The 20864-nt window shown below is 34.4% G+C and overlaps 1 protein-coding gene and 1 non-coding gene across 2 annotated transcripts in view; one reads left to right on the top strand and one right to left on the bottom strand.

The window, feature by feature from the left end:
• LOC136035180 (lysosomal acid glucosylceramidase-like) overlaps positions 1 to 19465 on the top strand; it is a 51053-nt gene extending 31588 nt beyond the window's left edge. The window contains exons 6-10 of the mRNA XM_065716752.1: positions 1034 to 1271; positions 2109 to 2253; positions 7862 to 7941; positions 10841 to 11118; positions 19281 to 19465. Of these exons, the coding sequence (XP_065572824.1) occupies positions 1034 to 1271; positions 2109 to 2253; positions 7862 to 7941; positions 10841 to 11118; positions 19281 to 19380 (841 nt within the window). The 3' untranslated portion in view covers positions 19381 to 19465. The remainder of the gene's footprint in view (positions 1 to 1033; positions 1272 to 2108; positions 2254 to 7861; positions 7942 to 10840; positions 11119 to 19280) is intronic.
• Positions 10079 to 10181, bottom strand: LOC136035888 (small nucleolar RNA snR87). The gene has a single exon (XR_010619538.1). It is a non-coding gene; the product is annotated as a small nucleolar RNA snR87 (small nucleolar RNA).
• Positions 19466 to 20864: the final 1399 nt, after the last annotated feature.

Raw genomic sequence — 20864 nt, 5'->3', positions numbered from 1 at the left:
AATTTAATTAATTAATTAAATAAATGAGTAAATTAATTCATTTAATTAATTCTTTAACTTCAATATTAATTAAAATGTAAATAAAATCTGATAGACGCGGGGAAGGGATACGTACGAAAGCAAATTTTTATATCTATATAATTTTTAAAGTTGCTACTGATAGCGCAACGATGATCTTGCTATTTTCTGCTACAAAATTTTGGTCCAATAGCGGCAAAAATGGCCGTCCTAGCCGAGTAGATTGGTGTCCTGGATTTAGAGTCGTTTGTCCAAAAGAGCGAGGGTTCAAATCCTAGGGTACCTGGAGAAATATGGGGAAGGTAAACAGCAGGGGTGTGTGAAAGCACAGCCGGTAGGGACTGTAAAGTCCAATGCCGTGTTCTTTTTTTAAGTGGCTAAAATATTGTCTGGTTAAAAATTTTGCTATAGCCAGTGATTCGAAGTTAATAAAATCTTTTTCATCAACTTTAAACTGTCTCAGATTGTACACGTGATTCACAACCGCTTCTAAAGATTTCATTCCCCCTCCCTCTTTGAATATACCAGTAAACCGTTCTCATCGTTATTTTTATTTGAGGTTCAGCAGACCTCATTCCTCCCTCCCTTCTCAAAATCTTTGATCACCCACTGGGTATTATTGAAAGATGCAAAATCGTCTTTCTTTTAATTATTCTTATAATTTAATATATGAATGAACTAGACTGTTAATGTCCAAACTGGCTTTGCTTATCTCTATCTTGTTGTTCTTCAGCCAGAAAGTGCGATGGGGGGGGGTGTAGGAACTAGCCATCCTGTTCTTTCGCTCACCCTTCCTGCTTACCTTCCTCATATTTCACAGGTACTCAGTAAGAGCTGGGTTGACCCTCACTTAACTTACAGTCTTTTTTTAACTTACAGATTCTTAATCCAGCGCACCAACTACCTACCTAAAACAACTCATTGTGTCTAAGCTAGTTAGTCGTTTCATTTTAATATTCCATGCGCTTTATGTATCAGTCTGATTTTTAACATCAGTCAGATTGTTTTCTTATAGATTTTTGGATTCTTATAAGTCCTTTGGTCTGAATTTCTGGGGCTTAACTGCGCAAAATGAGCCTACAGATGGAATGATACCTGACTTCCCTTTCAACTGTATGGGCTGGACAGCAGAATCACAAAGAGACTGGATTGCTGACCATCTTGGACCAACCCTTGAAGCTCATGGATACAGTGATGTAAAGCTTATGATTATGGACGATCAGAGATTAGCCTTGCCAAAATGGCCTGAAATTGTAAGTCATATTCCTGGGATCTGATACTTTATCTCCAATATCAGGGGTTAAAATAAGTAGGTTCGGGTGGAATACTTTTTGCCATTGACTAGAAGGGTAACAGACTATTATTAATAATTGGAGCAAAGCATTATAAGTCAGTATCTTAGACAGTTGCAAGGTCTCTTTTTGTAATAAGTTCTAGGTGGAGAGTTGTAAGTTCAACCAATCCTAGGCTTGGGGTTTGATTAGAGCTAATTTAAATATTCCTTGAGAGGAATGAGAATCCCTGGGTGGGCTCCACTCGCCTCATATCCTGATCGGTTCACCTGGAGAAGTAAAATTGCTACGCTCTCTATGCCACCCACCATGCAGTTTCAATCAAATCAATCAAGTGATCAATATGTCAATCAAGTATTTCGATTGCACACTAGTATCACTTTCGATCAATATTACATCGATATTGGCAAACGACGAGTATCGTGTTTTTATCACTAATTGCTGGGGCTGCTACGGTAGTTACCACATAATATACAATGGTATTAGCCCTTTAATTATCCGAATGATGACCTAATTTAAATGCTGACTTATGTAAAGTCAGTTGATATAATTAAAGTAAGACAATTAGATTTGTTTTTGAAAGAGGGAAAACCCCTCAAAGATGGATCAGTAAAATGATCTACAATTCTATAAATTCAGCACGTCTGGTAAGTTAATATTTGATTTTTCAATGCGCTAGATTTTATCACAAAAAAAGAGCTTTCCTACTTTGTGGCATACCTTGCCTACTTTGTGGCAACGTTGTGGCATAGCTTCAACCCGAAAAATCCTAATTAGCTGTTGTGATCATCCTTTTAGGTATTAAATGACACATCTGCCGCAAAATACGTAGATGGCATTGGCGTTCATTGGTACACTGATGCAATAATTCCCCCAGGTGTATTGGATCTAACTAACGATCAATTTCCTGATTATTTTATTCTTGGGACAGAAGCCTGTGAGGGTAAATATGTATTTTATTATAAAATTACAATTTCATAAATAGAGTGTATTAGGTTGCTTGTTTCTGTGATATAGCCCAAAATAGCTAGGTTTGCAAAATTTAATAGTGCTCCATCAAAAAATTAAGTTTTTGTTTACTATTTTTTTATGTTTAGCGTTTATACTGTACATGGATTTCATTATTTAAAAGGGTTTCGTTACAAAAAATATTTTTAGTTGTTTTTTTAACTGTTTACTATTTTAATATATCTACTGTGTTTTAATATTTAATTGTACGTGTTTTGAAAAGTATGTTTCTTTTTTACTGTTTTTTAAGCTGTTTACTGCTGTACTGCATGCAGATTTCAACGTTTAATAGGGCTGTGTTTATTTTTACTGTTTTTTTTTATTTTGCTCATGTTTTTACTATGTGTAGATTTCACTGTTTAATGGTGTTTCCTTTGGATATTTTTGATGTGTACTGCATGCAGATTTCAATGTTTAATAGGGCTGTGTTTATTTTTACTGTTTTTTTTTTATTTTGCTCATGTTTTTACTATGTGTAGATTTCACTGTTTAATGGTGTTTCCTTTGGATATTTTTGATGTGTTTTGAAGCTGTCTACTTGTCTACTGTCTACTTATTTTTATTTTGCTCATGTTTTTACTATGTGTAGATTTCACTGTTTAATGGTGTTTCCTTTGGATATTTTTGATGTATTTTGAAGCTGTCTACTTGTCTACTGTCTACTTTTTTTTATTTTGCTCATGTTTTTACTATGTGTAGATTTCACTGTTTAATGGTGTTTCCTTTGGATATTTTTGATTTCTTTTGAAGCTGTCTACTTGTCTACTGTCTACTTATTTTTATTTTGCTCATGTTTTTACTATGTGTAGATTTCACTGTTTAATGGTGTTTCCTTTGGATATTTTTGATGTGTTTTGAAGCTGTCTACTTGTCTACTGTCTACTTATTTTTATTTTGCTCATGTTTTTACTATGTGTACATTTCACTGTTTAATGGTGTTTCCTTTGGATATTTTTGATGTCTTTTGAAGCTGTCTACTTGTCTACTGTCTACTTTTTTTTATTTTGCTCCTGTTTTTACTATGTGTAGATTTCACTGTTTAATGGTGTTTCCTTTGGATATTTTTGATGTCTTTTGAAGCTGTCTACTGTCTACTTATTTTTATTTTGCTCATGTTTTTACTATGTGTAGATTTTACTGTTTAATGGTGTTTCCTTTGGATATTTTTGATGTCTTTTGAAGCTGTCTACTTGTCTACTGTCCACTTATTTTTATTTTGCTCATGTTTTTACTATGTGTAGATTTCACTGTTTAATGGTGTTTCCTTTGGATATTTTTGATGTCTTTTGAAGCTGTCTACTTGTCTACTGTCTACGTTTTTTTATTTTGCTCATGTTTTTACTATGTGTAGTTTTCACTGTTTAATGGTGTTTCCTTTGGATATTTTTGATGTCTTTTGAAGCTGTCTACTTGTCTACTGTCTACATATTCTTATTTTGCTCATGTTTTTACTATGTGTAGATTTCACTGTTTAATGGTGTTTCCTTTGGATATTTTTGATGTCTTTTGAAGCTGTCTACTTGTCTACTGTCTACTTATTTTTATTTTGCTCATGTTTTTACTATGTGTAGATTTCACTGTTTAATGGCGTTTCCTTTGGATAATTTTGATGTCTTTTGAAGCTGTCTACTTGTCTATTGTCTACTTTTTTTTATTTTGCTCATGTTTTTACTATGTATAGATTTCACTGTTTAATGGTGTTTCCTTTGGATATTTTTGATGTCTTTTGAAGCTGTCTACTTGTCTACTGTCTACTTATTTTTATTTTGCTCATGTTTTTACTATGTGTAGATTTCACTGTTTAATGGTATTTCCTTTGGATATTTTTGATGTCTTTTGAAGCTGTCTACTTGTCTACTGTCTACTTTTTTTATTTTGCTCATGTTTTTACTATGTGTAGATTTCAGTGTTTAATGGTGTTTCCTTTGGATATTTTTGATGTCTTTTGAAGCTGTCTACTTGTCTACTGTCTACTTTTTTTATTTTGCTCATGTTTTTACTATGTGTAGATTTCAGTGTTTAATGGTGTTTCCTTTGGATATTTTTGATGTCTTTTGAAGCTGTCTACTTGTTATTGTAAGTAGATTTCAATATTTGATAGTGTTGCGTTTAAAAAATTCTGTTTTTTTGTTTGTTTTTGAAAAGTCTATGATTCGTTACATATGGTTGCAAATTTCCAGAAAACCCTAACTTTTTGCAAATATCGTTCGAATGCAACCACATATCTACAGAGTCACTTAGATTTGGTGCTATTAACGTTTAGATGACATCTAAGCAATGTACAGGCTTAATAAAGCAGTGCGTCTGTACTAAGCGTATGAGCTGTTTTATGCGTCTCAGCTTTTCTTAGAAAACATATCCAAATTTCGTCCAAATATAATGGAATACTACTACTACTAATAATAATAACTCACTGCAGCACCAAGCCGCCTGAGGCCAACACAGCTACGCACGCTCCTCCTCCAACCTAATCTATTTAAGGCTTCCCTATTTACACCCTCCCAGGAAGTTCCCATTTCCGTTATATGACATTTCCGTTAAATCTTTATTTATGAATCTTCTCTATGACATTTCCGTTAAATCTTTATTTATGACATCCTCCCAACCCAGACAAGGACAAACTGCTTTCCGTTTAGCCCCAGACAGTTGTCCTAGAATGTTGCGAGAGGGCTCATTCTAATTGAAATGAAAAGTTCTAGTTCCCTTTTTAAGTGACCGAAAAAATTGGAGGGCACCTAGGCCCCCTCCCACGCTAATTATTTTCCCAAAGTCAACGGATCAAAATTCTGAGATAGCCATTTTATTCAGCGTAGTCGAAAAACTTTATAACTATGTCTTGGGGGACGACTTACTCCCCCACAGTCCCCGTGGGAGGGGCACAAGTTACAAACTTTGACCAGTGCTTACATATAGCAATGGTTATTGGGAAGTGTACAGACGTTTTCAGGAGGATTTTTTGGTTGGGGGAGGGGTTGAGAAGAGGGGGATGTGCTGGGAGAACTTTCCATCGAGGAATTTAACATAGGGGATGAAAATTTCCATGAAGGGAGCACAGGATGTACTAGCATTACTTAAAAAAAACAATGAAAAAATAAATATGAAAAAGTTTTTTTCAGCTGTAAGTAAGGAGCAGCATTAAAACTTAAAACGAACAGAAATTATTACCCATATGAGGGGATCACCTCCTCCTAATACCTCGCTCTTTACGCTAAAGTATTTTTTAGTAGTTTCAACTATTTGTTCTACGGCTTTTGTGATTCAGGGGTCATTCTTAATGAATTGGGACAAAATTTAAGCTTTAGTTTAAAGAGCGAGGTACTGACGAGGGGGCAAACCCCCTCATATATGTAATAAAAACATGATAATAAAAAAGTTCTTTACGTAAGCTAATTTATAGTTACATATATCTTTTACTAATAAAAATATTCGTAAAAAATTAATAGTTCTAGTTGCCTTTTCAATTAACCGAAAATTGGAGGGCAACTAGGCTTCCTCCCCCGCTCTTTTTCTCAAAATCATTCGATCAAAATTATGAGAAAGCCATTTAGCCAAAAAAAAAAAATGCAAATTTTGTTTTAATTATTCCTCTGCGGAGAGCCAAAATCAAAACATACATTGATTCAAAACCGTTCAGAAATTAAATAAAAAAAAACAAGTTTTTTTAACTGAAAGTAAGGAGCGACATTAAAACTTAAAACGAACAGAAATTACTTCGTATATGATAGGGGCTGCTTCCTCATCAACGCCCCGCTCTTTACGCTAAAGGTTTTTACTGTTTTAATAAGAAGAGTTGAGAGAAAGAATCAAACTTTAGCGTAAAGAGCGGGGCGTTGATGAGGAAGCAGCCCCTTTCATATACGAAGCAATTTCTGTTCGTTTTAAGTTTTAATGTCGCTCCATACTTTCAGTTAAAAAAACTTGTTTTTTTTATTTAATTAGATACAGCATCGTCAAGCATACGCGTAGTATTTTGCTCTTACAAACAAAAGATTTTTATAATATGTTAAGGATGAAGGTCCTTCAGTGCCGTTGATAACGTGTAGAATGTCGATAACTTTCGACGTTTTTGTTTCGGGGTCTTTTTCTCCTTGAAAGGTTACTAGTGTGTCTCCCAACCTTGCTGTTGACGCCCCATGCACCTATTTAATCATAATTCCTTACATTCTGAATAGTCACCCTATCTTTGGTGTTTTCACTGAAGTCCCTCTCCCTAAAAACATCCACGTACCAAGCCTGCCATGATATACTGAAAGTCTTCAAATAGACATGGTTTATTTTGTTTCATGGCAACCTTAATCAACTTTGAAGCCATACGAAATTGTAAATAACGTGAGATTACGCGCCGTTTTTAAAGTTATTTTCTTATGCCGCTTTTCAATTGGAGAGTCAATTGACCTTATTCATAAATAAGAAAGATACGCCTTGCTTAGATATTACCTGAAACTTAGAAAAAACAGAAGGTTCGGTGTACCTAACTTCTAAAGTACTCTAAAGTAATCAGTATTTCTAATTTCTAAGGTACTCAGAACTAGAAGTCCGGATATCTTCAGATATTTGAACGATATACTTATGGATATTTATATAATGATTTATTCAGATATATTTACGCTTTGAACGGAAGGGAGCAACTACCTAAAATTATATATAATTTTATTTTTTAAATATAATTTTTTAAATTATCAAGTATTAATTAATAGGAAATTTGTAATTATAAACGTTTTGTTATTTACAGAAAAACACTTTTTTATTTTTGCTTGACATAATCGTATAAGTATGCACGAATATTGCTCGGAATATTGCTTGGAAACGTATTTATAAAAAAATACTTTTTTGTTTTGCTCGACATAATCGTATACAACTCTTTTTTGTTTTTGCTCGACATAATCGTATGAATATGTACGAATATTGCTCGGAGCCGTAAAGAAAAAACGCTTTTTGTTGTTGCTCGACATAATAGTATAAGTATGTACGAATATTGCTCGGAATATTGTTCGGAACCGTATTTATAAAAAAAAAAACGCTTTTTGTTTTTGCTTGACATAGTAGTATAAGTATGTACGAATATTTCTCGGAATATTGCTCGGAACCGTATTTATAAGAAAAGGCTTTTTGTTTTCGCTCGACATAATAATATAAGTATGTACGAATATTGCTCGGAACCATATTTATAAAAAAAAAATGCTTTTTGTTTTTGGTCGACATAATAGTACAAGTATGTACGAATATTCCTCGGAATTAATTGAAAATTCTACTCATTTAAAAATAATTGGGTTTTAGTACTACAGTTTGATGACTGTTTTTTAATGAAGCTAATTAATTGAATCCAAATATTAGTTGAGTCAGATTTGAATCCGATGTCAATTGCAATTTGTCTTTGTAAACTTCCAAAATTGCTAGTTTATACCTATAAAAGCGTATTTGTTTTAGCTAAATATAATCGTATAAACAAAAATAAATACAGAAGTAATTTAGGATTTACCCTTCACTCCTCTCATAAAGGATTACAGGTTTTAGAACAAAAATTCAATAGTTTTTTTTTTAAGGAGCAAATCCGTTGAATCCAGATAAGGTTACGCTTGGATCCTGGGAGCGGGGAGAAAGCTATTTTCAAGATATTATTACGGTAAGCTTTATAAATAATAGAGAAGTTTTACAATTTGGTTTAAGAGGCCACACCCCAGTTTCATATATGCAAAGTATGTATATTTTATTAAATACAAGTTTTAAAGTATATACAAACAGCTATGCTGTTTGACCTATGTGATTGTATGTATGAGTAGGGTTAAGGCCTCATTCAAGTGCTGGTCTATATTAATCACTAATTTAGGAAAACAGTCTTCCTTTTCTCCTTCTGTCTCTTTTTTTTTTTTTTTTTTTTTTTTTTTTTTTTTTTTTTGTGCTGTTGCATTGGTGATTTCTCTTTTCACGATATATAATTTTATATAAATTGTTAATTAATATTAATTAAAATAGATAATTACAACAAATAATGCCATTTGAAGCTCATATTTTAATCCAAAGAAAGTTAATAGGTAAAATTTTATTGCCCAGTTTTTTGTTCAATCGGAGGGACTTACAGTTTTACTTTAGCTCAAAGGCAAATGATTAAACTGATTAGCATAAGAAAGCCGATTGGGCTAATTTCGTCCAATGCTCAACCGGTTATCTTTCATTCAATTTGAAAATTTTTGTCTATCTTATTACCCAGTTCCTATTGTTTTGATAGATGTTCCATTTCAACACCAATTCCTAGAAATATTGAACTTTTCCAATTTTACTTTGAAAAAGTAATCTGTTATTCGAGGAAATACTTCATGGAATGAAGTTCTAGTTCATACAGTTTTTTTTTATCAAATAGTTAATGGTAAGGAACTGTAAATAAGGAGGGACAAGGCTCAATAGTAACTGAAAATCTAAAAAACAGAATTTTTATATCAATAAATCGGGGTTGCAGCGGCAGCTAGCGAACTAGTAAGAGATGATAACGTTCAATACTAATAATGTGATAATCCATAACTCATGAATATACTGTCAGATCAAAACAAGAAGTAAACTATTATAACCACCTGTCGGAGAACCCTATATAGGAAACTTACAGTTCGTTGGCTTGAATAACGAGGAAAATCTATCGGGTTGAAAAACAAGAAAAGTGTCTGCAACCACGATAGTCTGTATCGACAGTATCTTCCTTTTTATTTCTTTTCCTCAGACAGTGGATCCCTAGAACATTGTAAAGAGCTATTGAATGGCTCATTTTAAAGGCAACTGATGTAGTTAAAAACCTTTTGTAATCCAAAACAGTAACTTTTTATCATATCTGTGTGCTTTTGTAATAGCGTCCACTACAAAAAAATGTGATAGCCAATAACTTCTGAAAATGGTATCAGATCAAAACAAGAAATGTACTATTAGAACGCCTAGTTCGAAACCCCTATATAGAAATTTATCGTCCCTTGTTTTGAATAACAAGGAAAATATATTGACTTGAAAAACAAGTTAAGTTGCTTGAACTACGATATTCTGCATCTACAGTATCTTGTTGTTTTTTTTCGTTTCCTAAGATAGCTGGGTACATTGCAGAGAGCTGTTTAATGGCAGGTGATTGTTGTGGTTAAAATATAAAAAGAATCGGCTTTTTCTGCTGGTTCTAAGTATATAAGATTCTTCAAGCTAAGTAATGCCCATAAAAGGCTGCGAGCATTAGAAACATTGCTAGACTTTCGAAAAAGGGGGCAACACCCCCTAAACGTCAAGGAATCTTAATGAAAATCACGTCGTTAGATTCAGCGTATCTGAGAACACAGCTGTAGAGTTTTCATGTCCCTATCTGCCAAAATGAGGATGGTATGGAACCAATGGTACTAGAGCATAGGGAGAGCGCTTATTTAAACGAAAATTAAAAGTTTTAATCCCCTTTTTAAGTAACCAAAAAGATTTTAAGGTCAACCAGCTACCAACGCCCTTTCCTCCCCAAATCTTCCAATCAAAATTTTTATATAGCAATTTGATCTAGCTTAGTTGAAAAGTCCAAAAGTGGGCGAAAATATGACCCTCCCTCAGCCCCTAGGGATAGGTCTTTAAGTTATAAAATTTGCACATTGTTTACTTATAGTGTTCGTTACTGGAAATTATTCAAACATTTTTCATGGAAAGGGGGATTTTGTGCTTGGGATGGGTTTCCATTGGGAAAATTTTTCACTTGAAGGTAAATTTCCAGGGTCAAACATTCCAGAGGAAATTTTACACTGGAGAGATTAGACAGAATACCTGTATAAAAATCTTTTTGCCTTTGCCTAATCACTTTTGCATATGAAGGTGTTCCCAGTGAATTGTCCTAGGTAAATTTTAGTGTATTTGAATTTCCAGGAAATAATTTTCCAGGGAAGGGGGGATTTCTGGAGTGGTTGGAAAAACGGTTAGAACTTAGTCTTTTTCAAATGAAAGTATGCTAAGGAGAAAATTTTCAGACTGAATCTTCAGCAAAAAAATTTACGGGGAGGGGGTAATTTTCAACGAGGATGGAATAGTCCGCAGACATTTTACGGGGATAGTTCACTTTACGTGGGAAGAACGTTCCAAGGAGGGGTTTCCCATTTGGGGAAAGAATTTTCTCGGAGGGTGAACCATATTTACTGGTATTATTTGAAAAAAAGATCAGAAATTAAACAAAAAACAAGCTTTTTCACTAAAAAGTAAGGAGTAACATTAAAACTCAAAATGAACAGAAACTGTTCCCTCTATAAAGGGGTCGCCCACTCCTCAATACCTTGCTCTTTACGCTAAGGTTTGATTTTTCGTCCCAATTTCTTAAGAATGACTTCTGAAATACAAGACTGGTTTAATTTGAATAGTAATTTTTAAAAGTGCTAAGAATTTCATATATATATATATATATATATATATATATATATATATATATATATACTTGTTGTGCTTTGAAAAATTGATGGAAATTACATAATAGTAGCGGAAATCTCACAGTTGCTGCATCATCCGTATCATTTTGCTCTTTCCTTTCGCAGGATTTGAACCACTGGGTTCGTGGATGGACAGACTGGAATGTCGCACTTGACATGGGTGGTGGCCCAAACTGGGCTGAGAACTTCGTAGATTCCCCTATTATTGTCGATAAAACAAAAGATGAGTTTTATCGACAACCGATGTTCTACGCTATGGCTCATGTTTCTAAGTTTGTTCTTCCTGGCTCTAGAAGAGTAGATGTCCAACAGTCTGGGTCAGGCCTAAAGGTTTTCGCTGGTGAGAGGCCAGATTCAGCTATTGTGCTCCTAATAATGAATAGGTAAGTGGTGTAACCTTTTTTTCTAATTTGCTGCAAGCTGTCAGTGCCTGATCCAAGAGTTGAACCTTGGGTTGAACCCAAGAGTCAGGTTGAAGTATTTTCTGTATTTCATATTAAGACTCTATTCAAGGTCGTATGTTGTCGTTGGCGGTATCTTTACAGGCGGTATCTGAAAAATACCACCGGTGATATCTGGTGGGGTGGCCTTTTACTCACTTTGAAAATAAGGGTCCACAGGATAATAGATATCAGAAGGATGTAAGTGTTATTTAACACACATCTCACTCCTGGCCCTTCATTTAAATAGCTTGGTAAATGATTTTTGAGAATTACCCTAGAAGTACGTACCTGCCACACACAGTTTTTGGCGTGCCATTGACGACTTCTGTATGTATATTTTCTTAGCTTTTGGCAACCCAAAACGAACGAAGCTGTTAAGCTTTTCTGCGAAAATTTTATCTCCATCGGCAGTGCACTTTACAAGTAATCTGGCTCACCGAATATTTGGCAATTATTAATTATTTGGCAATTTTCAAAGCAGCAAAAGTTTGAAAGAATTCGGACTGTAATCAATCAGTGTCAGATCAATTTTAGATAACAATATGTTATATTATAACTAAAAAATGATACTAAAGTTCTTATTCGCAGTTCTTAGTATGCTTTTATTAACTCAAATGCTTATATTGTGGAAAATACCATACATATTGATGCCTTCAATTCCATAATCATTTTAATGAATATACATATCATAGGCAGTACAACAGTAAAGAGGAATGTGGGCACAACGTATTATTTATTTTTGTTTTGTTTTTTTAGACTAGGGCACTTTGTACAGGAGGAGCTGTCGTATAAATTTCAAAATGGGCTCCTTCGATTAAAAATTGTGGGCTCTAGTGACCTTTTTAGTCGTCAAAAATTATTGGAGGGTGACCAGGCCTACCCCCCACGCCCATCCTTTCCCCAAACACATCCAATAAAAATTTTGAGATAGCAATTTTGTTCTACGAAGTTGAAAGGTCCAGTAATTATGTCTTTGAGGATAACCCCCCCACAGCCCTCAGGGAAAGTGTTGTATATTTCGCCCCGGGGGCATATAAAGCCCTTGAGTGTATAGCGGAGTGTGTGTGTCGGAGTGGTTGTGTAGAATTTAGACGAGGCTCATTTGATTGGAAATGCTATGTTCTAGTTCGCTTTTAAGAGTCAAAAGTGACGGAGGACAACAACCCTACCCCCTTATGTTTTTGTGTTTTTGATTTTGTTTCTGGGGATGTCAACCTCCCCTCAGTCCTCAGGGCAAGGGCTGCAAGTTGAGCAAGTCGTTCATTATTTACATATATTCTAAAAAGACGGAAGGCATTCAAAGGCATTGATGAATTAAATGGAATAGTTGTGGGCATCAAGTCATGGCTAATTGTAGAAAAAGCCAAGACAGATAGTCCAATTGAGTGAGAAGAAAAAACTGGCATTAATTGCCCTCCTTCATTGCCGACGTTACCATCTCCCACTTATGCTACACCTCTCGTGTCACTCCACAATGCCACAGCCTTATAGAGAATGTTATTTTCACCAGTAGGATAGAGAGGCATCAAGGTTGAAAAGTGATTAGGTATTGTTAATTGTCTTTTTCAAGGATGGTGTAGTTTTCTATACTGACCATATTATTTCTTAATTTTACAGCCGAAAAACAAGTATCTGGACACTTTTCTGTTTCTTTTGACAGGTGGTCGTAAACGGAAGGTAGGCCAGAGAGGGCTGAACCAGTATCGGGTTGGCCCAGATTTAGCACTTTTGACCAGTAGGATAGAGAGGCATCAGGGTGGGAAAGTGATGGAGTATTTTTAATTGTCTTTTTCAAGGATGCTATTGAATGAGTTACCTTTGCTTTGGCATAATCAGCTCTTTCTTATTGCCTGATTGAGTTCCTGGAGAATTAAAAAGTCTAAACCTGCCGATTGTGGGACGGTCTCCTATCTATATATTGGACCAAAAATCAATCTTGAATATCGAAACGTAAATATTGATATCGGAAACGATATTTGGAAATTTCTATGTTGAATTTCTATGTTGAGATGTTGAAATAAATCAAAACTAACTATGAGCATGTGGATTTTTAAAAAGGCGACAAAGAAATATCTCAAGAACGGCTTGCATTATTAAGTTAGACCTTTAAGGGTAAGTTGTGGTGGATTTTGAACTTGCCAGAAGTCACTATATGTATACAATTAATGCTATTTCTACAGTTACTGTAACTCACGACACTAAAGGTATTAAAGTGAGGCTTTTTGGGAAAGTTTAGGGGGATTTTCAATGAAACAAAAACAAAACTATGCCCATGCAGGTTTTCTAAACGGCATACAAGCAGCATCATAGGCAGCGCCGCTATATAATAGCTAGAAATATCATTGAAACTCTTAAAGGGTAAAATTCAATTGGAAATTAAAAGTTCTAATACCCTTCTTAAGAGTCAAAAGAGATTAAAGGACAAGCAGCCCTCCTCCCAAACCCATTCATTTTCCAACACATCCAGTCAAAATTTCGAGACAGCCATTTTATTCAGAAGAGTAAAACGGTCCATTAACTATGTCTCTCGGGATATTGGGTATGTCAACCCTCCACAGTTATGCAATTCGCCTTTTATGCTTTAAAACTAAATCAAAAGGCACTGTGTGTATAGTTGCCAATAAGACAATTGAGAACAACAGGGGTATTGAGTAGAAACTTTCGGGTCTACTATTATTATAACTTCTGCCCTTTCAGTTGAAATAAATCAAAAGAGTGTGTGTGTCCAGCTGTCAAAGAGCATTGATAGAATTTTTTGGAATGATATTAAGTTTTATTGTTCAGGTCGGCTTGACGAGGCATAAAATCAAATTAAACTATAATATTTATGTCAGGACTAAAATTGTTGAAAACGTTTCTCCAGCATGCACATAGCAAGCTAAACTATGGATTCTTTTAGAAAAAAAGGTATAATTTTTTTTGTCTATGAAAATGACTATTATAATAAAAAATGAACATAAATTAATTTAAAAACTGTTTCCACGAAACAACTTTTTCAAATAAAAGTAAAGAGCTCCATTAAATAAGAAATGAGTAAAAACCACATTAAACCACAAACCACCATCAATAAATAGATAAAACCCAAGACGATCAGAAATTACAATCAAGAACCGAGTCAGGTTCAAAACGAGAGGAAATTAGCATGAATAGGGATGACAACCCCTATGCCTTCTCAAGGCATATGCCTTCTCATGGTATAGGAGTTGTCAGTGATCCATGTGAAAATGCTTTAGTGAGAATATTTACTGCGGCAAAATTTAGTGGGACAGACTGATAAGCAGTCGGGGTTGAAATTTGATCTAACCGGGAATCCATGAATCCTGGTTAGATTAATTTTGGTATACTCTGGTATTCTCTGGATTCCTAACCTAGAATTCAGAGTATATTGAACATTCTGTGGGTATCCTGCGATATTACATCCTGAATGGAAAATCCCAATAGTATTTCTAAATCATGATTGTCGTTACCCAGAACCTTAACATTTTGACTCTGCTTCCAAGTGCGTAAGAAGTCAGTGCCGGTTGTAATGCTCGATGTAAATTAGGCTTAAGTATTGTCGAGTCTAAATTTTAAATTTTGAGTAAGTTTAAACTTTTTTCGAACAAAACAGTCAAAAAAAATATTCTTCTTTTGTACACTTTTTATTCTATTTCTTTTCTCCTTCTTTTTATTTCTTTTTTTCTCTGATAAAATATCCCAAACTACTAAAAAAAATTCACAGTCTTTTGGGGTTTCAAATCCCTTGGTCCAAATAACACCCCAAAAATTTTCCTAAAACTATGTAAGCTGAAGTATTGCATTCCTAAGAGACGTCTAACTTAGCTTTTGACTTAGATTCGGAAACTTTCCTTAATTATGGAAACCTCTTATTTACCTTTAAAGAGAAACTTAAGTTTTCCGCTTTGTCAAAACCGACGACACTTCAATACGCATTTTTAAATTCCCATGAAAGAAACCTAAGTTTATTTTGAATTTAAATTCATTTACTGATGGTATAAAATTTAAAAAACAAGTTTTTTTAACTGAAAGTAAGGAGCGACATTAAAACTTAAAACGCACAGAAATTACTTCGTATATGAAAGAGGCTGCTTCCTCATCAGCGCCCCGTTCTTTACGCTAAAGTTTGACTCTTTCTCTCAATTCTTCTTTTTAAAACAGTAAAAAACTTTAGCGTAAAGAGTGGGGCGTTGATGAGGAAGCAGCCTCTTTCATATACGAAGTAATTTCTGTGCGTTTTAAGTTTTAATATCGCTCCTTACTTTCAGATAAAAAAACTTGTTTTTTTAATTTAATTCCTGAACGTTTTTGAATCAATGCATGTTTTGATTTTGGCTCTCCGCAGAGGAATAATCAAAAAGAAATTTGTATATTTTTTTTTTTTTGGCTAAATGGCTTTCTCATAATTTTGATTGAATGATTTTGAGAAAAAAAAGCGGGGGACGAAGCCTAGTTGCCCTCCGATTTTTTGGTTAATTAAAAAGGCAATTAGAACTTTTAATTTTTTACGAATCTTTTTATTGGTAAAAGATTTACGTAACTTATAAATTAGCTTACGTAAAGAACTTTTGTATTCTCATGTTTTTATTACATATATGAGGGGATTCGCCCCATCGTCAGTACCTCGCTCTTTACACTAAAGCTTAAATTATATCCCAATTCATTAAGAATGACCCCTGAATCACAAAAGCCGTAGAATAAATAGTTGAAATTACTAAAAATACTTTAGCGTAAAGAGCGAGGTATTAGAAGGAGGTGAGCCCCTCATATGGGTAATAATTTCTGTTTGTTTTAAGTTTTATTGCTGTTCCTTACTTCCAGCTGAAAAAGCTTTTTCACATTTATTTTTTAATTGTTTTTTTTAAATAATGCTAGTAAATCCTGCTCTCCCTTCATGGAAATTTTCTTCTCCCATGACAAATTCTCGATGGAAAGTTCCTCCAGCATATCCTCCTCTTCTCAACCCTTCCCCCCAACCAAAAAAATCCTCCTGAAAACGCCTGTATAATTCCCAATAACCATTACTATATGTAAGCACAGGTCAAAGTTTGTAACTTGTTGCCCCTCCCACGGGGACTGTGGGGGAGTAAGTCGTCCCCAAAGACATAGTTATAAGGTTTTTCGACTACGTTGAATAAAATGGGTATCTCAAAATTTTGATCCGTTGACTCTGGGAAAATAATTAGCGTGGGAGGGGGCCTAGGTGCCCTCCAATTTTTTTGGTCACTTAAAAAGGGCACTAGAACTTTTCATTATCGTTAGAATGAGCCCTCTTGCAACATTCTAGGACAACTGGGTTGATACGATCACCCCTGGAAAAAAAAAAAAAAAAAAAAAAAAAAAAAAAAAAAAAAAAAAAAAAAAAAAAAAAAAAAAACACGCATCTGTGATCTGCCTTCTGGCAAAAAATGCAAAATTCCACATTTTTGTAGATAGGAGCTCGAAACTTCTACAGTAGGGTTCTCTGATAACGCAAATTTTCTCGGGCTCGAAACTTTTGATGGGTAAGACTAAACTTGATGAAACTTACATATCTAAAACCAGCATTAAAATGTGATTCTTTTGATGTCTATTGGTATCAAAATTCCATTTTTAGAGTTTTGGTTACTATTGAGCCGGGTCGCTCCTTACTACAGTTCGTTACCACGAACTGTTTGATCAATGGTTTTCAGAGTCATGCTAGTAATTATGTAGAGTAAGATTTTCTTGTAAAAACCAAAGTATTAACGAAAATAAACATAAAATTATCCTCCTTCCATAGCCACAGAGACAAGTTTTATTATGTTGCCAATTTTAAAGAAATAAAGAGCAATGAAAAAGGAGATAAATAGCAAAACTTTATTTGTTTTAATTCACACCAAGATTAAGTTTATTTGAAAAAAATTGTCTTAATTGAAACCAAATCAAACAGTTCTTGGTAACGAACTGTAGTAAGGAGCGACCCGGCTCAATAGTAAACGGAACTCTTAAAAACGGAATTTTGATACTAATCTAGATACTAATAAAGAATCGGCTTTTTATACTGATCTTAAATATATAAGTTTCGTCAAATTTAGTCTTTGCCATCAAAAGTTACGAGCCTGAGAAAATTTGCCTTATTTTGGAAAATAGGGAGAAACACCCCCTAAAAATCATAGAATATTAACGAAAATCACACTATCAGATTCAGCGTATCAGAGAACCCTACTGTAAAAGTTTCAAGCTCCTATCTACAAAATGTGGAACTTCGTATTTTTTGCCAGAAGACCGATCACGGGTGCGTGTTTATTTGTTTTTTGTTTTGTTTTTTTCCCCAGGGGTCATCGTATCGACCGATTGGTCCTAAAATTTCGCAAGAGGGCTCATTCTAACGGAAATTTGTCTTTGGGATGACTTACTCCCCCACAATCCCCAGGAGAGGGGCTGCAAGTTATGTGGGAGGATCTTTCTTTGGAGGAATATGTCACGGGGGAAGAGAAATTCAATGAAGGGGGCACAGGATTTTCTAGCATCATTACAAAAAAATACAGTGAAAAAATAAATAAGAAAAAGTTTTTTCCAACTAAAAATAAGGAGCAGCATTAAAACTTAAAATGAACAGAGATTATTACGCATATGAGAGTTTCATCTCCTCCTAAATGCCTCGCTCTTTACGCTAAAGTATTTTTAGTAATTTCAACTATTTATTTTACGGCCTTTTTGATTCAGGGGTCATTCTTAAGGAGTTGGGACAAAATTTAAGTTTTAGTGTAAAGAGTGAGGTATTAACGAGGGGACAAACCCCCTAACACACATAATAAAAATATAATTATATAAAAGTTCGTTGCGTAAGTTAACTCTTAATTTACGTATATTTTTTTCTAACAAAAACGTTCGTTAAAAATTAAAGGTTCTAGTTGCCTTTTCAAGTAACCCAAAAATTGGAGGGCAATTAGGCTTCCTCCCCCGCCTTTTTTTCTCAAAATCGTCGGATCAAAACTAAGAGAAAGCTATTTAGCCAAAAAAAGAATTAATATGCAAATTTCATTCTAATAATTTATGCGCGAAGAGCCAAAATCAAACATGCATTAATTCAAAAACGTTCAGAAATTAAATTTAAAAAAAACTATTTTTTTAACTGAAAGTAAGGAGCCACATTAAAACTTAAAACGAACCGAAATTACTCTGTGTATGAAAGGGGCTGCTCCCTTCTCAACGCCCAGTTCTTTACGCTAAAGTTTTTTACTTTTTAAAAAAGTAGAATTGAGAGAAAGAGTTAAACTTTAGCGTAAAGAGCGGGACGTTGAGAAGGGAGCAGCCCCTTTCATTCAATGAGTAATTTCTGTTCGTTTTAAGTTTTAATGTGGCTCCTTACTTTCAGTTAAAAAACCTAGTTTTTTTTTAATTTATTTGTTCGTAAAGCTTGGATGTGAATAACTGCTACTGATTTTCAGCTTAATGGATGTAAGAATTTCCCAGGACTTGCTTTCTTGATGATATTTGCAAATACAATTATTATTTAAAATTAGCAAGTATCGCACAAAGGCAAAAATTACTCAGATTTATTTTATGCTGAGGCGAGGAGGCTTGTATTGACCAAGTCACCCTCCTCTTTTGTGTGTTCAATTATTCCCTCCCCCCTTTTTACTTTACCCCCTTCCTGGAGCTTTACCCCCTTCTATAATGCTCTCAATTTCTTGTTCATTTCTAGAATTACTTATCTCAAGCAATTATTATCTCAGTTACAGTGACAGCTGCAGCCATTTAAAAAAAAATGCGCTTTACTGAAAACACAAGGTTGACGCAATGAAACACGATTAGGAGCAGGAAAGTCCTTAGATATCCTGCGAAAATTCATTATTCTCTCAATACACTCTCACAAGTCATGGAATCATTAACTTTTAGCATACAACTTTAATCCTTTCGAAGCTTCGAGTTAGATGAGTTTTCTGTAAAGTGCTAGTTTTTCAAAAATTTTAAAATTTAGGGAAATATTACGAGTCAGTTTATGTTAACCAATATTGCAGATATATGTTGCCTAGGTTGCAAATTTATTAATTTGTGTTCGTTTAAAGTTTCATCTTTGCTCTTTACTTTAATCAGAAAAGTTTTTTTAAATAATTTCTAAGTCTATTATTGTTTTTAAGGTACAACGAGGTGAAAAAAATCCAGATCGAAGACAGCATCCAAGGAATTTTAGAAATTGATATACCTGCCAAATCAATGCATACGTTAGTATATTTGTGAATGCTTTCATGTCATATTGTGTGATCTATTAGAAAATTCTATGCAATTTTTTTCATGCAGAGTAAATTCTACAATAGCACCGATATTTTGACATAGTTTGGTGTCATAAACCAATTAGTTTCAAGTTTAAATCGAAGGGCTGGTCATTTTTTGTTTTTGAGGAACCTGGACAAGAGGCCTGACTTTTCGGTGCTCCTTTTTATATTTCGGACTCGGCCTGTGGCACTGAGCTAACAACTGGTCTTAACAAAATATAATTGTTAAGCTCACTGAAGATGCAGAAATCCGAACTGTTTTATATGAACTACAAGGTTTAATTTGGACGGGACCTGCGCCATGTCATCTTCAGGCATGTTGAATTTAAATATTTACGCCAACAAGGTAGAAGAAAATGAACCAAAATGAAGTAGCTAGAAAAAAATTCTAACACTAATTAGCGTGCATAAATTTAATAAATTGGGGTCAAAGCTCACCGTACTTATTGAAATCAAGGCTTTATGATGTGAATAACAGGTGGTAGTTTTGATGGAACCAGTGCCATGCTTTTCTTCTGCTTCTTCTGGGAATGTCAAGCCTTCCGGGGTCCATTTCGGTCTTCTTTTCACCTGAAGACCATTTTCACCTGCAGGTGATGATGGGTCAGGAACAAGCTGCTGCCATATGTCTAAATATGCTTGTAGACATTATGTTGCAGTAAAATTGAAGATGCTTCTGTATAGATTTTGTTCAGTGTTATCTGGTAAGATTGAGAGCAGTAACACATTGATGTCAGCCTAGTGGTTTGCCTTACTGAAGATTTTTTAATATTGACTGCTTCTTACTTGACGAATGGACATTTAAAAATCAAGTGATCAGAAAAAGTGATCAAGTGATCAAAAAAATCAATCTGGAATTTAGTTGAAAAATCTGCTGTATTGATCATATCGTTTATGACAAGAAATCCCCCTTCTCTCAGGATCAAAGAGGTGCTTTTGATCGTATAATAAAGAGTATTAGGTGCCCTTGGCATAAACAAGGAGGGGTATTTTGCTTTTGAAGGAACTCTTCTTCTGAGTATTTCTCTGAAGGTCTGGGGTTTCAATTTGAGGTTGACCAGATTATACAAGAATCTACTAGCCATCTGGTCTGTTACCTCATCATATTTGATGCTTTGGTGGCCGGGGATGTGCTGTAATTGGATGTTAAAAAGGTTATTTTGGAGACTGGTCAATTGATCTCTGATTGTCCTCAGGTCTGTATCTGTGGCACCCCAATGAACATCCTCAGGCGTTTTGAATTTAAAATGTACGCCAGCCAGGCTGAAGAAAATGAATCAATATGAAATCACTATTAAAACCAAACAAAAACAATTTTCAATTTTTAATTTTTTGGTTTTAGTCTCTTTTAGATTTATTTTAGGCACCGTAAAGCCTGTACGGGGAGCTTAAGTGTCATTTTATAATTTTAAATAGTTAAAACATACCTTCGACGGAATGTAACTGCTC

The sequence above is a fragment of the Artemia franciscana genome, chromosome 14, assembly GCF_032884065.1.
Source record: "Artemia franciscana chromosome 14, ASM3288406v1, whole genome shotgun sequence".
Taxonomy (NCBI): domain Eukaryota; kingdom Metazoa; phylum Arthropoda; class Branchiopoda; order Anostraca; family Artemiidae; genus Artemia; species Artemia franciscana.
Note: the sequence above shows the minus strand (reverse complement) of the source record. Positions and strands in the feature narration are given on the sequence as shown.